This window comes from Raphanus sativus, chromosome 5 (assembly GCF_000801105.2).
Source record: "Raphanus sativus cultivar WK10039 chromosome 5, ASM80110v3, whole genome shotgun sequence".
NCBI classification, from domain to species: Eukaryota; Viridiplantae; Streptophyta; class Magnoliopsida; order Brassicales; family Brassicaceae; genus Raphanus; species Raphanus sativus.
Window position 1 is genome coordinate 13,633,568 of NC_079515.1, and position 15,326 is coordinate 13,648,893.

The window sequence follows — 15,326 nt, forward strand, 5'->3', positions numbered from 1 at the left end:
GATCCCATACTTCACCGATCCAAAACGAGGAACTAGATCCTTGCACGAGATGAGTGACGTGAGTGAGAAGCAAAAGTGAAAAGGAGTGCTGAATGAAAATTCCGATGATCCAGAGCGAGGATTATAGTGACTGCTGGCTGATCTACCGTCAAGGGACGTATAGATCAGGGAAAGATCGAAATCTCAAGGGAGATTTCAATCTCAGGAGCGCCGTCTCTCAGATATCGCCTCAGAGCGTTTTTCATTCCTGAATAATTATGGTGTACTTTCTGAATAATTAAATGTAATATTTATTTTAATGTCATACTGGATTTGTCAAAAAAACAAGAATTATTTTAAATAATAATGTTGTGTGTTAGAGGAATCAAAGAAAACAAATAGAAGTTTGGCCATAAGCACAACTCATAGGCCTGACACATTTTGCTGGAACTTCACAAGAAATGGACAATACACGGTTATGTCTGGATATTGGGTTGCCCAAAACCTTTTGAAGGATGCAGGCGAAAAAGAAGTTGTAGAACCAAGTATTACAAAACTCCAAGCCTTTGCTTGGAAGATAAAGGTGCCGAAGAAAATTTGTCATCTTATTTGGCAATTGTTAACTGGTCAAGTGGCAGTAACGAGAAATCTAGCGAGGCGGAATATGAGATGCGATAATTACTGTCCAAGATGTGGTGAGCCCGAGGAATCAGCAACACATGCTATTTTTGAATGCCCACCTGCTCTACAGGTTTGGCTTCACTCATCAACTCCGACGAGCCCTGCTGTTTTTCCAGCATCAAGTATGTACACGAATGTGAATTACCTCTTCTGGGAAAAGAATGGCATACTTGAACCAGAACAAGACAGGGATCCTTATCCCTGGCTGATTTGGTACATCTGGAAGGCTCGAAATGATATACTCTTTAGGGGTATAGATAGAGATCCTCTGGAACTAGTTCGATATGCTGAGAGTGAGTGTCAAGCCTGGTTTAATGCCAATGAAACGATACCATTAGCGGTACAAGGGAGTAATGTAGTGGAACCTCAAGTCATAAGCTTGAGCAATATTTGTTTGCTGGATGGATCTTGGACATCTCAGGCTCAATTAAGTGGGTGTGGATGGGTCTGGTTGGACAGTGGGGGAAACACGCAACTCATGGGATCGCATAACTTTTCTAGAAGAGAATCAGCTCTGCACTCAGAAGTGGAAGCACTGCGATGGGCGATGGAGAATATGCTTCAACATTCAACTTGTCAGAACTTTGGAACAGACTGCAAGGAATTGATTGCTATGGTCAAGGAACCTCATGCTTGGCCAAGTTTTGCTACGGAACTAGAAAGGATAGAGACACTGCTCATTTGCTTCCCCGACTTCAAGATTTCTTATGTTCCTAGAGCGCGTAATCAGATTTCAGATTTTTTAGCTAAGACAGCTAGATCCTTCCATAGAAAGTTATTTTTTATTGGTTGTTCTATTCCAGTCTGGTTACCCAGACCACCTCAAGTTTGAGTAATAGAATAGACGTTTGCCGTAAAAAAAAAAAAAACAAAAAAAAAACAAATAGAAGAAGCGATTGATCCGCTTCGCCTATCCAAACCAACCCGTTATCTTCAAAATGCAGAATGCAGCAGCGGTGGTACCGCCATCCTCCGTCCTCCACTACCACCACCACCATCACCACCTCTTATCCCTCTTCAGATCCTCAGAAACAATAGAAGAAGCTAAGACGCTTCACTGTTTATCTCTCAAAACCGGTACTTTCAATCACTCTTCCGTCTCTTCCCGCCTTCTCTCCCTCTACACCGCCCGACCTATCAACGACCTAACCTACGCTCGCTCCGTTTTCGATAGGATCCAAAGCCCTTCTCTCCCCTTATGGAACATGATGATCAAATGCTACGTCGAAAACCATCGCTCCCACGAAGCAATCCGTTTGTTCTCTCATCTTCTCACTGAGTTCTCCCCCGATAACTTCACGTTGCCTTGCGTCTTAAAGGGCTGTTCTCGTCTGTGTGCGGTTGAAGAAGGGAAGCAAATCCATGGGGTTTCTCTGAAGCTTGGTCTCACCTCGGATAAGTTCGTTCAGAGCAGTTTGGTGAGTTTGTATTCGAAATGTGGCGTCCTTGACTGTGCACGCAAGGTGTTTGATAAAATGTCTGAGAAAGATTTGGTTTCTTGGAACTCTTTGATTGACGGTTACGCTCGTAGCGGCGACGTTGAAACCGCAATGAACCTGTTCGATGAAATTCCCGACAGAGATTCGTATTCCTGGACCGCCTTGCTCCACGGGTTCTCGAAATCAGGGCAAATCGAGGCTGCTAGAGATGTGTTTGATAAGATGCCAACAAAGAGTTTGGTGGCATGGAACGCGATGATCAACGCGTATATGAGATCAGGGGATTTCGAATCAGCTTGTGGACTGTTTAAGATCATGCCTGAGAGGAATTTGATCACGTGGAACACAGTTATTGGGGGATACGAGAGTAATGGTCGGTTTGAAGAAGCTTTGAGTATGTTTGTCAGAATGTTAAAGGAGGAAGATGATCTGAAGCCTAACGATGCAACATATACAAGTCTAATCTCTGCCGTGGCTGCATCCGCTATTCTTAGCACAGCAAAATGGGTTCATTCGTACATGGTCAAGAACGGGATTGGATCCGATGGTGTGATGGGGACTTTGCTGATAGAAATGTATTCCAAGTGTGGAAGCATCGAGAGTGCTTTAACAACATTCAGATCGATACATAGAAAGAAGTTGGGTCATTGGAACTCGGTTATTGTTGGACTAGGGATGCACGGGATGTCGGATGTAGCGTTGGAACTATTCAAACAGATGCAAGATAGTGGCATCAAGCCCAACGCAGTGACCTTTGTAGGGTTGTTGAACGCTTGTAGTCACGTCGGATATGTAGATGAAGCTCGTTTCTACTTTGATTTGATGGTAAAAGAGTATAAAGTTGAGCGTAAGATTGAGCATTACGGTTGCCTAGTTGATGCGTTATGCAGGACTGGGAATCTCCGAGAGGCGAAAACCACTATCCAAAACATGCCAATGAGACCAAACAAAGTAATCTGGATGAGCCTTTTACGCGGAGCCAGGAACTATTTAGATATTGAGATGGGTGAGTACGCGGCGCATCATTTGATAGATTCAGCTCCAGAGTCCCATGTTCCTCTGTCGAATATGTATGCAGCTGCGGGAAAATGGGAGAAAGTTTCCGAAGTCAGAGAGACTATGAAGAAGAAAAGGATCAAGAAGAAAGCAGGCTGGAGTTTGATTGAGCAAAAAGGTGTGATTCACAGATTTATTGTAGGAGACAGATCGCATCCACAAACAGTGGAAATATATGCAAAGTTAAAGGAGATGAGGGAGAAGCTGAAAGCGGCGGGCCACATCGCGGATACTAGACAGGTTCTGTTGCGGATAGAAGACGAGAAAGAGAAAGAGGTTGAACTGGAGCTGCATAGTGAGAGATTGGCTATAGCTTACGCTCTAATCAACAACAGCAACGGTCCAATAAGGGTTCTGAAAAACCTAACGGTATGTAATGATTGTCATTCTGTGACTAAGTTGCTATCTCGTATCTATCAACGAGATATCATTGTGAGAGACAATAGTAGATTCCATCACTTCAGAGACGGATCTTGTTCTTGCAATGACTTCTGGTGATTGGAGTTCACTTCTTTGTTCAGAGACATGTATCATTTTTCTGTTGGGTTTACGAAGAGTTATAAAAGTTACGCTGGTTTCTGTTTATTATGTTTTCCTTTTTTCTAGTCCAACCCTAGGAGACTATCAGACGCTTCAATCTCTGAAGAACACCATGATATCACCATGGACTCCACTGCCTTTTCAATGCATTTCCGGAGTCTTGCAATGTCCGAGTCTGGAGACTTAAGGACACCCACTTGCACTCATGTTCCGGTTCCCTCAAGATCTGATACTGGAAGTACGATGGTGTTTACATACCCTAAGAAGCTGTTTCCGAGATCCCCTGTACCCGTTGACAAAGGAAGTGGTGGTGGAGACTCGAATGATATGAGTCTCGTAGGTGAAGATTCTCGAAAATATGATTACGGGCATATAATTCCTGCGTTAGCAGCTCTGCTGGAACCGGTTCCTGCATCTCTGGACATTAGTGTTGAAGCCAGATCTCCAGTGCCTGAATTTTCCTTGTCCCTTCAAAATGGAAGCATTCCTGTGGGTATATATAGCACTGCTGCTTGTCAAATGCTGTCACCTTCTGCTTCTGCCATTCAACCTCTGCATGAATCAGAAAATCAAAGTGCTTATTTTGTTGGTAGAATGCAGCAGTGTGTTACTCCTTCTCCTCAAAGTGCTTACTCCTTTATGAGCAGGGAAACTCTCGCACTAGTTCAGAGCTTGTCAACCATCCAGAAAAGTAAATCCAGACTTGGATTGATTCCACCGTCCCCTGCTTCTGCTCTTTCTCAGAGAATTGAGAAATCGAAGCTTCAATTGTCCGGACTCCGTTCATCAACTATTGGCAGGGAAGATTCAGGCCTCCGCCCGGAAACACTAAAGATATCCCCATTACTAACTTGGACGATTTGTTATCTAAACATGATAACCCAACACCTGATCAACTTAGCTGTGCTGCATTGAGCCCTGTTGTTGACAGTAGCGATGTGTTTACTATTGTAAACACGAATTCTAGGATTGAGGGTTCACTCATAAAAGAACTGGAAAGAAATCAGACAAAAGAGCAGGGAAGAAATCAGACAGCCAGCACCCCTGATACGTTTGTGTCATCTCTAGCAAAATCGTCAGATGCGACTACCTCAGCAGCATTCAACAATTGTGTTACTCTTCAAGATCACGAGCAGCAAAGTAAAGCCATCGGCAATTCTGAGACTGAGGATGGACACGTGACCAAGGATTCTGTTAGTACCCCTTCTCTGAATACGTTATCTGACCATATGGATTCCCTGCTTGTGGAATCTTGTGTTTCACTCAGCGAGACAGGCTTCTTGAACGGCTCTGCTCAACAAAACGAGGAAGAAAGCGTGCTTAACAAAAATAAAAAAGGAACCAACAACATCAGGGCTGCCCACTGTGAAACTGAAGTTATCTCAACTGAAGACTGTCCTGTTGTAGTGACGCAAGACCGTCCTGCTACAGCTCGCTCTTCACCTTTGGACAGAAGTAGGAATGAGGCTTCACATGCTAAGGTATAATTTTAGACCCATGAATTTTGAAGAACTATCTGTCGTTGAGCGAGATTGCTGAAGAAGAATATCATCTTTTAACGCTATCCCAATTAATGATGAGCGAGATTTTTGAAAATTTGCAGGGGCCATCCAGATTGAAAAGGAAAGCCAGAGATGTTGATCCTGCTGCCAAAAATTGTAGCCCCAAAGTCAGGCAAAGCACACAGGATATTTCAAATCCAGTGATGGACCACCCTGATGGAAACGATGTTAACAACTGCCGCGTAGTTCGTGAACAAGTTAACTGGGTAGAAGTAAGTACTGTTGATAACCTGGTATATCAATGAATGTTTGTTCCACTTTTTCCTACAGTTACGTTACTGTTTCCACTACCTCGCAGATTCCAGGTAAGATATCAGAAGAAATTAATCAAATGCCATTGGCCAATAAGCTGAACTCAAGACAGGTATTATTTCTCTCTGTAAGATCCCAGTATGGTTACTGAGATTGTTCTCCTTTCAGCTTTTGTAATTTCAGAACTAATGTTCCAAAATTGTAGGTTTGGAAGCTGGAAGATACGTTAACACACTTGAAGCAGGTTCATTTGTGTGAGATGCTTTGTCTTCAAATTAAATCTCGGGTCCGCACCTAAACCAAAACTCTCTGCTATCATGTTTCCTACAATATATTTTGGCTGATGATCTTGTTCTAATCGTAGAAAGTATGTGACGACTTGACTGACGCTAAGACAAAGAGGTTCTCGCAGTACTGCCTTTATATATTCTTCAGAATAAAATAGATCATTGTGTGTACTATTTCAGATGTGCTGAGATTAGATCATTACTCTGTAAGTTAGCCTATGGAAAAGCCAAACATGAGTTGTTGCACCTCAAGCTAGAGATAACGAGGGTAATTACTTTGTTCCTTGTTTTAAAATGTCTGTTGATTCTGCTTGCTTGATCAGATTTTACATTTGCATGCAGAAAAAGTCTCAAGTAGTTACCACTGGTCTACAAACATCTGAAACATTGGGATTGAAGTGTGCCAAGCTTTTACGTCAACATGGTTTCAATTCTACTGGCTTATTAACTCCTGCGCAGCCACATGAGGTAATTATACCAGTTTGGAATAGGCTTAGAATTGTTTTTGGTAGACATGGAAACAAATTTAGGATGATGAGTTTCCATGCTACTGGTAGAAAAGCTGTATTTGTTTACATCTCAGATGTAATGTATCGCCCCCGAGGGTTTCATGATACTTTTGTAGATAAGAGATGGATGCTTGTATTATTATCGTTCTTACACTTATCTGTTAACATTTTTCTAGGCTACTACTAGCAAAGTAACAGAGAAAACACAGGAGATCGAAGAATTGGACTCAAAAATCAAGACCTTAATCAAATGTTTTCCTACGTGCGACAAGATAACAGGAGAACATGCATATACAGACGCTGTTATGATTGCTGAAGATCAATTGAAAAAGAAGATTAGTTGCATGCTTTTACGTCAGGATATTCGGGTATCTACTGTCTTATTTTTGCAGACATGGAGATCTTAAACAAAGTATTCTTTTTTTTTCTACGTGAATAACTCTTGTCTTGTTGGCAGGGCTGGAAAGTTGACAGTTTAGGAGAAAAGAATGGTTGTCAGAGCATTGTTCTAGATTATGGTGGCTTGATTAACCAAAGGTTGGTCCTATTTTTTTATCTTTCAATAATTTTTTTTACAAGGAATATGTTTCCTACGTTTTGGCTACATATAAATGAGCCATGTGATTTTTGTTTTTTTTGGAAAATTTCTTGGATATACAGGCTCACATTAAAGCCTGGCCATGCTTCATGTGTAATAGTTTCAAACAATTTGAGTGAGGCATTCATCAAGGTAAGGGTAACGAACTTCTTTTCCTATACATCATCTTCGTTTCGTTTCTAATCAAGGTATTGTTCTTCAGCAATTACCAGACATGAATGTTTCAACTGCGTTTAACTCCTTGTTTAATGCTGAATACTCCCGGGTGTATGTTGATACCAGTACGTTGTTGGATATTACACAGGTGAGTTTGTGTACTAGTTTTGCTGCTATTGCTCTCGTAATACTATGATAGCATATTAGGGAATTTTCTATACTATTTTTGTGTCAAGTGATGTTTGCTTTCTCCTTAGTGTTTGTAAGTTCCTCTAGAAGAATCACTGTCTAGAAATTACTTCTTTTTTTTTTGTTTGCTGTGTTTGTCTCATTTTGCTCTGAACATGCAGAAAACTAGCCTGATCGTACATAATCTGCTAAATGTGGCTGAGGAATTACAGTTAGCTAGAATGGAGATACCGAATTTGGTCCAAGGAAATTTTGAATCTCCATCAGGTGATCGATTTATCCTCCTCTCACTTTCCCTTTTAGTGGTACTAGCTAGATTGACACAGGCGCAATTTCAGAAATCCTTTAATGACTGACTAGTTCGAGTGTCTTGTTGATTGCAGCGGAGCAGCTTTATTTGCAAATTAGCTTTTTTGATTGCAAAAACTTGAGAAAAGTAATCATGAGTCTCGATATGGCATGCTTGACCCAGTAAGTAGATTACGGTCAGCTCAGTAACTGAATATCATCTTTCTGCATAAAGACTTTGGATAGTGAAACTGTTTGCGTTTTGTAACAGTGGGATGGTATCCGGGCGACATAATTCCTTGCGAAGTGACAGGCACAAAAAGAGATGTTGTTGCGTCGGAACAATTGATGAAAGAGATAGAATGTGCAGTGGATGGTGTCGGAGTGGGATATCCTCGGATACTCAGACTCTGTCGTTGCGTCTCCAAACTGTTGCAATTACAAAGCAGGAGATGATGGTCTCATTTCGTAACACTTTCACATGTTGCTGGTTTGTTTTGTGTATAAACGGTTGAACCTGAGATCAGATCTGAGAACCTGTGTGACAGGAACTATGTCTCATTACTCAAACCAACTTTGGTGTTTTATGAATTGGTTTTTCTATTACTACGATTTGACCCGTTCTACAGACGGACAATTAACCAAAATAACTATATTTAGATAAAATAATTAAATATCTAAATATATTATCAATTTAATGAGTATTTTAAAATGTTAAACTTATTTTAAATTAAAATAATATTAATATTCCCTGTACATGTTTTGTTATTCTTGTTATAGATCATATTTATTTTACTATTGAAAAATATTCAGAAATACATAATAGTTTCATATGTTTTTAATGTTTACTCTACTTTAGTTATGATAATTATGATGATAAGTAGAATGTAGATTTTTTAGTATAAAACATAGATTACATTTTCGTTCTTATATGTTTTTTTAATACATCGATAGTTTATTTTTCTGTGTGCAAGTTGAATACAGACCAACTTTAGATGTTCAAATACTTCAAACTATAATTATAATTAAAATTAAATATGTAACTAAAATACTTAAACTTACAATTATATATTGTAATATATTATTTATTTTTTGATAATTTCTGTTATTTTAGTTGAATTACTGTTTGGTATATCTACATCTTATATAGTCTATCATTTGTTTTTTTTGTTGAATACTTGAAACTAGATGAAGACTCGTGCCTTGCACGAGGTGAAAAATACTCTAAAATGTCAATATTATATAGTTTATATGTTTCATATATTTTATTTGGACAATATAAAGTAAATAAATACATTGGACATTATAAAGTAAAAATCTCTAATAGTAAATAAATAAGTGTATTTAACCCATTAGATTGGTAGATACACGTATCACATTTATTGTAATTGGCATTAACAGTAATTAAACAAAATATATAATAGCATTTAGCTTCTTGATTTCGGTTTTTTGAAACCTAAATGGAACCGTCGGATTTTGGTTAACCAAAATTCTGAAAATCAATTTTGAATAAACCAAATTAAATTTTGGTTTAGTTCGGTCATCAGATATTTTCGATTTTCACTTTTATTTTCGTAAATAATTATTTTTTTAGTTTTCTGTAAATTTTGGTATAATTTCATTTTAAAATCTGGATATTTTCGGCTATTTTATTTAAATTCGGTTATTTTGGTTTCTGGCTAAATTTGGTTTGGTTTGGTTTTTGGTTATTTTTGTTTTTTATTTTTTATTTTTGAAAATTGAAAACATAACCGAAAACCGAATTTTGCTTAAATATAGAAGTGAAAACCATGGCCGAATTAAAACTTCTTGAAAATTTCGGTTTGATTTGGTTCGGCTGGTTCGGTCCGAACAAAAACTGCATGCTTAATAGCATTTATAAATAATCATACTATTCTAGCATTATTTAAAAAATAACGTGATTATGATATTGAATACATTGTTGAATAATCATACTTGCGTGGAGTGAAATTGACATAATAATAGGGGATATCAACATACATAATCGTATATACTTTACAGAATATTGTATTCATTACATATATAGTATTAGTATATTTTTCTGAAATATCTTTACATGTATTTAATGTGCTAGACAGGGATAACATGGATAGCAAAAGGATGCATGCTATAATTATTTAGTTGCATACATTTGGTAATTTAAAAGAGATAGAACCTGGACTTGTGCGAAAATAATTTAGTGGCTTCACAACATCTCATGAGCACACGTTATCTGAAAACAATAATCTGTTGGATACCAGTTTCAAAAAAAATATCTGTTGGATATGGCACAAACATACTTATTGGCCCAAGGTTGTCATCAAAAGGCATTGACTGGAATCATGAAAACCTTTTCTTCGTAAGAAATCTAAAGCCACGGACGTACTGAAAACAATTCTTTGATTCTATTTCAGCTTTTAAACTTCTTCTTAACTCAAACTTAAAACACAGACTTTTGTCAGGAAAAAAAAACTTAAGAAACAGAGTAACATAAGTTGTACAGAGGTATTTTTGATATGAATAATGTAACATTCTTTTAAAAAAATGAGAAAAATGAAATGATTGGGAATTGCTATCATTTGATAGGTAAGCATAGCGTATATACAGCAGCAATATGTAAGGTTCAGACACAAAGAATATATATGGTGATTTAATGTGGAAATCGTATATGCTATAGCTGCTAAAATATGTTAAATGTGGCAAGAATATATGTTTAACCGTAAATCTTGATCGAACCCCCTAAATTTTAGCATACATATTAGGTAACTCGTTTAAATCATATAGACTTGGGCCGAAGATTTAAAAATGGAAGATATATGTTATTTATTACATTTATTTAACTTCCTAATATAAAAGAAATTTATAAATTTTCCTAATATACATTTGAAGCAAACTTTAATACCAGAAATAATTCATTCAAAACGGTTAATCTTTTGCCAAATAATATTAGACATATAGTCCTGGGTACGAAGAATACTGAATGGAAGATATTTGCTTATTTGTTACATTAGTTTAACTTTCTAGTACATTTTGGAAATCAACAAATTTGCCTAACACATATTTGAACCAAACTTTTAAACCACATATAATTCACTTCAAAAAGGTTACATCGTTAAATATACAATATAGTTTATAAAATTTTATGGGCTAGCGATCAATTTGAATCTTCTTACCAGATCAGGTTAATGAATGGTTATATTAAAGCCAAGATAAATGTAGTAACGTCCGGTTAAGAATATATTTTAGATTGTATATTTATATGCAAACAACAAAATCCACTTTAAAAATTCACAGACAATAACACACAAGTTGATCATTAGCAACATAAAAATTTTCTAAACCATTTAGAAAATGTTTTGCAATAGAAATCCGGTTGCTTGAGCTTTGTTCATGACATGTGCTTGCACAATGGAAATGAACTCTTTAACAGATCAGGTAGGAAATGAAATTAGTTAGTAGCAATCAGGTGTAATAAATATTTTGTATATTGATCAAAAAATAAAATAAAAATATTTTGTATCATTTTACCAATGCATGTGATTGAATTAAGTTTTGTTTATATCGTAGGTGACAATGAAAAAGTCTATTTTTTGGCTGGAGTGGTTTCCATGCGATGCTTTGCTGGAGAAAGAAAGAGCTTACGAAATCCTTACAATAGCAAACCGGTTATTTGTCTTATTTGCGAACCGGTTATTGTCTTTGTCTTATATGTTATAAATTATAATGTATGATGCATATTTATTACCAGTGGCAATTCTAGTAAATTCTCTAGTAATTAGAGGTCCATTAATTAAGAAGGCTGAGAAGACATGTGGTGTTGCCACATCACTAAAATGGCAAACTTGTTAATATCATACAAAATTAAGGTTAGTTTTTAAAATTGTTTCCCTATTAATATATAAGGGATGTTTGTAGAAGCTGTGAATTTTTTATTTGTATTAATGGTTTTTTGCGCTATGCACGAATATTGTATATAAAAAAATTGTCAACATTATTTATAACATTAATGTGTATATTGTAAATCAATTGTGTAGTTGCTTATTGTAGATAAACTCTTGTTCTTTTCTTTTGGTCAGTAGTACTCATCTTACGAATATGGTAGTCTTGGAGATGGAAGACTATGTGATGGGCAATGGGTTTTTTCCTTTGTAGTTGAGCTATGTTGACAATTTATTTGTGAATATTTTCTATTTGGTTCCCTTATGTTCATTAAATATTTTATTATTTAAATGCTTAACTATGATTTAATATATTAGTTTTAGATTCTCTTGCTCAAAGTATACATATATAGTACTCCTGAAAAAGACTGCAATGTAACAAATAAATTGTTTAGATGGGTTTTAAAATTTATGGATAAATTATTTTGGTTGTATATATACTTATTTTAATAATTCGGTAATGAGTCCTAGAGTAATAATGCCATGTGACCTTTTTATGTTTGTTTTGTATTCTGATGTAGACATTTCATAATTATTTATTTACTATAAAGTTTTAAAAGAGATGCTTAATTTAGTTTTCTCACTTCTTAATTGTATATTTATTTCTTTTTTATTTTTATATTGTATATTTACTTATTTTAATTTTTTGCTTTTATATCAAATGATAATACTATATAGATGCTTAATATAATATTTCTATTTCTTATAATGTAAGCTTGTTTTTATTATATTATTTATTTTCTTATAAAAATATTGGAAATAATAAAAATGTAAAACTATACATTTTTCAGATAGATGGTTAATGTAGTTTTTCCATTCTTATTTTGTATATTTACTTATTATTTATTTTTCTTATGTTGTATATTTACTTATTCTAATTGTTTTTCTTTTATACCAAATTTTGATATTACAGTAAATTTTAATGTGATATTTTTATTTCTTATATTGTATATTTACTTATTATTTTTTTTATATATTTTTCAGATATATGTTCAATGTAGTTTTTTTATTCTTTTATTGGGTATTTACTTAGTATTTATTTTTGAAAATTTTATATTATTATTATAATATTATAACTAATGTAATATTTTTATTTCTTATATTGTATATTTGCTTATTATTTATTTTACTATACGTTTTTCAGGTAGATGTTAATTTTGTTTTTATATTTCTTATATTGTATATTTACTTATTATATATTTACTATATTTTTCAGATATATGTTTAATTAAGTTTTATATTTATTATATTGTATATTTACTATTTCTTATATTTTATATTTACTTATTATATTTTTTCTTTTATATCAAATGATAATATTATGTTAGATGTTTAATGTAATATTTCTATTTCTATATTTCTATTTTAGTTACTATTTATTTTTTCTTATATTGTATATTTAATTATTTTAATATTATGATAAATGTTAAATATAATACTTCTATTACTTGTATTGTATATTTACTTATTATTGTTTTTACTATATATTTTCATATAGAAGTTTAATTTAGTTTTTTTATTTCTTATATGTATATTTACTTATTTTTTATTTTTTTCTTATATTGTATATTTACTTATTCTAATTTTCTTACTTTTATATCAAATGATAATATTACGATAGATATTTAATGTAATATTTTTGTTTCTTATATTGTATATTTACTTATTATTTATTTTCTTTATTTTTTAATAATAATACTACGTGACATAAATATTAATGTAATATTTTTGTTTTTTATTATTTTCGGATAGATGTTCATTGTAATATTTACATTTCTTATATTGTATATTTACTTTTTAACTTATTTAATTATTCTAATTTTCTTAATTTTTCAGATAGATATGATATTTCGAAATAATTAAAATATAAAACTATATGTTATATCAAATATATGTTTAATTTAATATTTACTAATATTGTAATGTTACCATTTCTTACAAATATTTGGAAATAATTAAAATGTAAAATATACATTATTTCAGATATATGTTTCATGTAATATTTCTGTTTCTTATATGTATATTTACTTATTATTTTTTTTCCTAATATTATGTATTTACTTATTATTTATTTTCGGTTTTTTAATAATAATGTCACGTGGCATCTTTGGGAAGAATTTTTAATGTTGATGTGGACGTTCCCTAAAGCCTCAAAAGGCTACTTTATTAGTATAGACTAGGGTTAAATAATAATTTAAATATATTTAAAATGTTTAATTTGTTTTTAGATTAAAAAATAATTTTTGTAATTTTTATCACGTCAAATTTGTCTGTTATTTTACAAACCAAATTACAAATCAAAAATAGAATTATGTTTCTAAAGTTTGCTCATTGGAATTGATCCGCTATTGCTCTAATTTAGTTTCTAACAATATGTCACTTTTAGAAGTGATTTTACCACATGTTCTTTCTATAATCATTTTCAAAAAAATAATATGACATAGTTATTAAAATTGATGACATGACTTATACCTTAATATGACATGGAAAATTACATTTAATATTAATTTATATTTTTGCTAATTTTTTAAAATATGGTATGGTAATAACTCATATATTACATTTAATGTCGATTTATATTTTTAGATCTTTTTTAATATATGGTAATAACTCATAAATCATCATTAAAATAAATAAATTCAATATCGCATTACATATTTCTAAATATCATTTAATTACATATTCTTTAATTATATAATTTTATTACTAAAATTTTCAAAAATGTATACAATTTTTTTAAGAAAATTAGAAAATTTTTAATCGTAAAATCATTAGTTTCTTATATATAGATAAGTTTTATAAATATGTTTAATTATAATTTTTTATAATTATGAAAATTTTTACAAATTTATTTAATTCATTTAACTAAAATAAATAGATAGATAAATATATATAAGATTAAATTTTAAATATATACACGCATATTCTTAAATATAATATAAAATAAACAAATTTGCATATTCTTAAATATAATTTAAAATAAATAAAATTATTTTTATCTTAATTTTAATGTTTAACTAAATAAAATATATTAAAATATTGATAAGAAAAAAAAGAAAATTTACAATATTGATAAAATTTATTTTTAAATATAATTTGTATTTATCTGTTAAAAATATTTTAATTTTTTTTACTGCACATGGTGTAGGAAAACATGTAGTTATTTTAAAAAAAGAAACATCTAACTAATAGTTGTAGCCTTAATATAAATCTAATGTTAAATTTCAAATATGTCTATTATATTTTTGTTTTTTCTTGTTAAATATTTTATATTAAATCTTCAACAAGTTAATATAAACATAATTATATAATTTAAGATAATTTTAACATTTTTGTTTATATTTTTGTAGTTTTGTATTGATTTTAATTTTACATACATGAATATTTGAAATTTTTAAAAGTTTATTTGTTTTTTAAATTGTTTTTTTGTCAGTTATAATTTTAAGTGGAATTTAAAACATTTATGTTATATATAAAGTTAATTATTTGATGAAGATTTTTGTCTTTATCTTATTTTATTTTATCTTGTGAGAACTATTTTCTAATATTTTTATATTTAAAAATATCAAATTAAGATGTTGATTAGTATATTTTCAATGATATTTGTAAATTCAATATGAACACATCAAATAAACAATATTTTCAATTTTTAAATCATATGTACTTCCAATTCATATTTTATTTTTATTTGAAATTATTTATTTTTAAGATTAATATTCGTTAATTAATTTACGGTTATCTTTCAAACATTTAGTTTATATAGTAAACAATATGTTGACATTCAATGATTTATAGAGTTAACTTATATAGTATATGCTATTTGTGGACATTTCAATAGCATATAACATGAAC

At 32.1% G+C, this 15,326-nt stretch overlaps 1 protein-coding gene and 1 pseudogene across 1 annotated transcript; both read left to right on the forward strand.

The window, feature by feature from the left end:
- The first annotated feature begins 1,552 nt into the window (after nucleotides 1-1,552).
- LOC108856462 (pentatricopeptide repeat-containing protein At1g08070, chloroplastic) lies at nucleotides 1,553-3,740 on the forward strand. Its single transcript, XM_018630267.2, has one exon. The coding sequence runs from the start codon at nucleotides 1,599-1,601 to the stop codon at nucleotides 3,651-3,653; it is 2,055 nt and encodes a 684-aa protein (XP_018485769.1). The 5' UTR covers nucleotides 1,553-1,598; the 3' UTR covers nucleotides 3,654-3,740.
- On the forward strand, nucleotides 3,681-8,148 carry LOC108858270 (uncharacterized; annotated as a pseudogene).
- The last annotated feature ends 7,178 nt before the right edge of the window (nucleotides 8,149-15,326 follow it).

Coding starts and splice junctions, on each gene's coding strand:
- LOC108856462 (XM_018630267.2), top strand. CDS start 1,599: ATGCAGAATGCAGCAGCGGTGGTACCGCCATCCTCCGTCCTCCACTAC.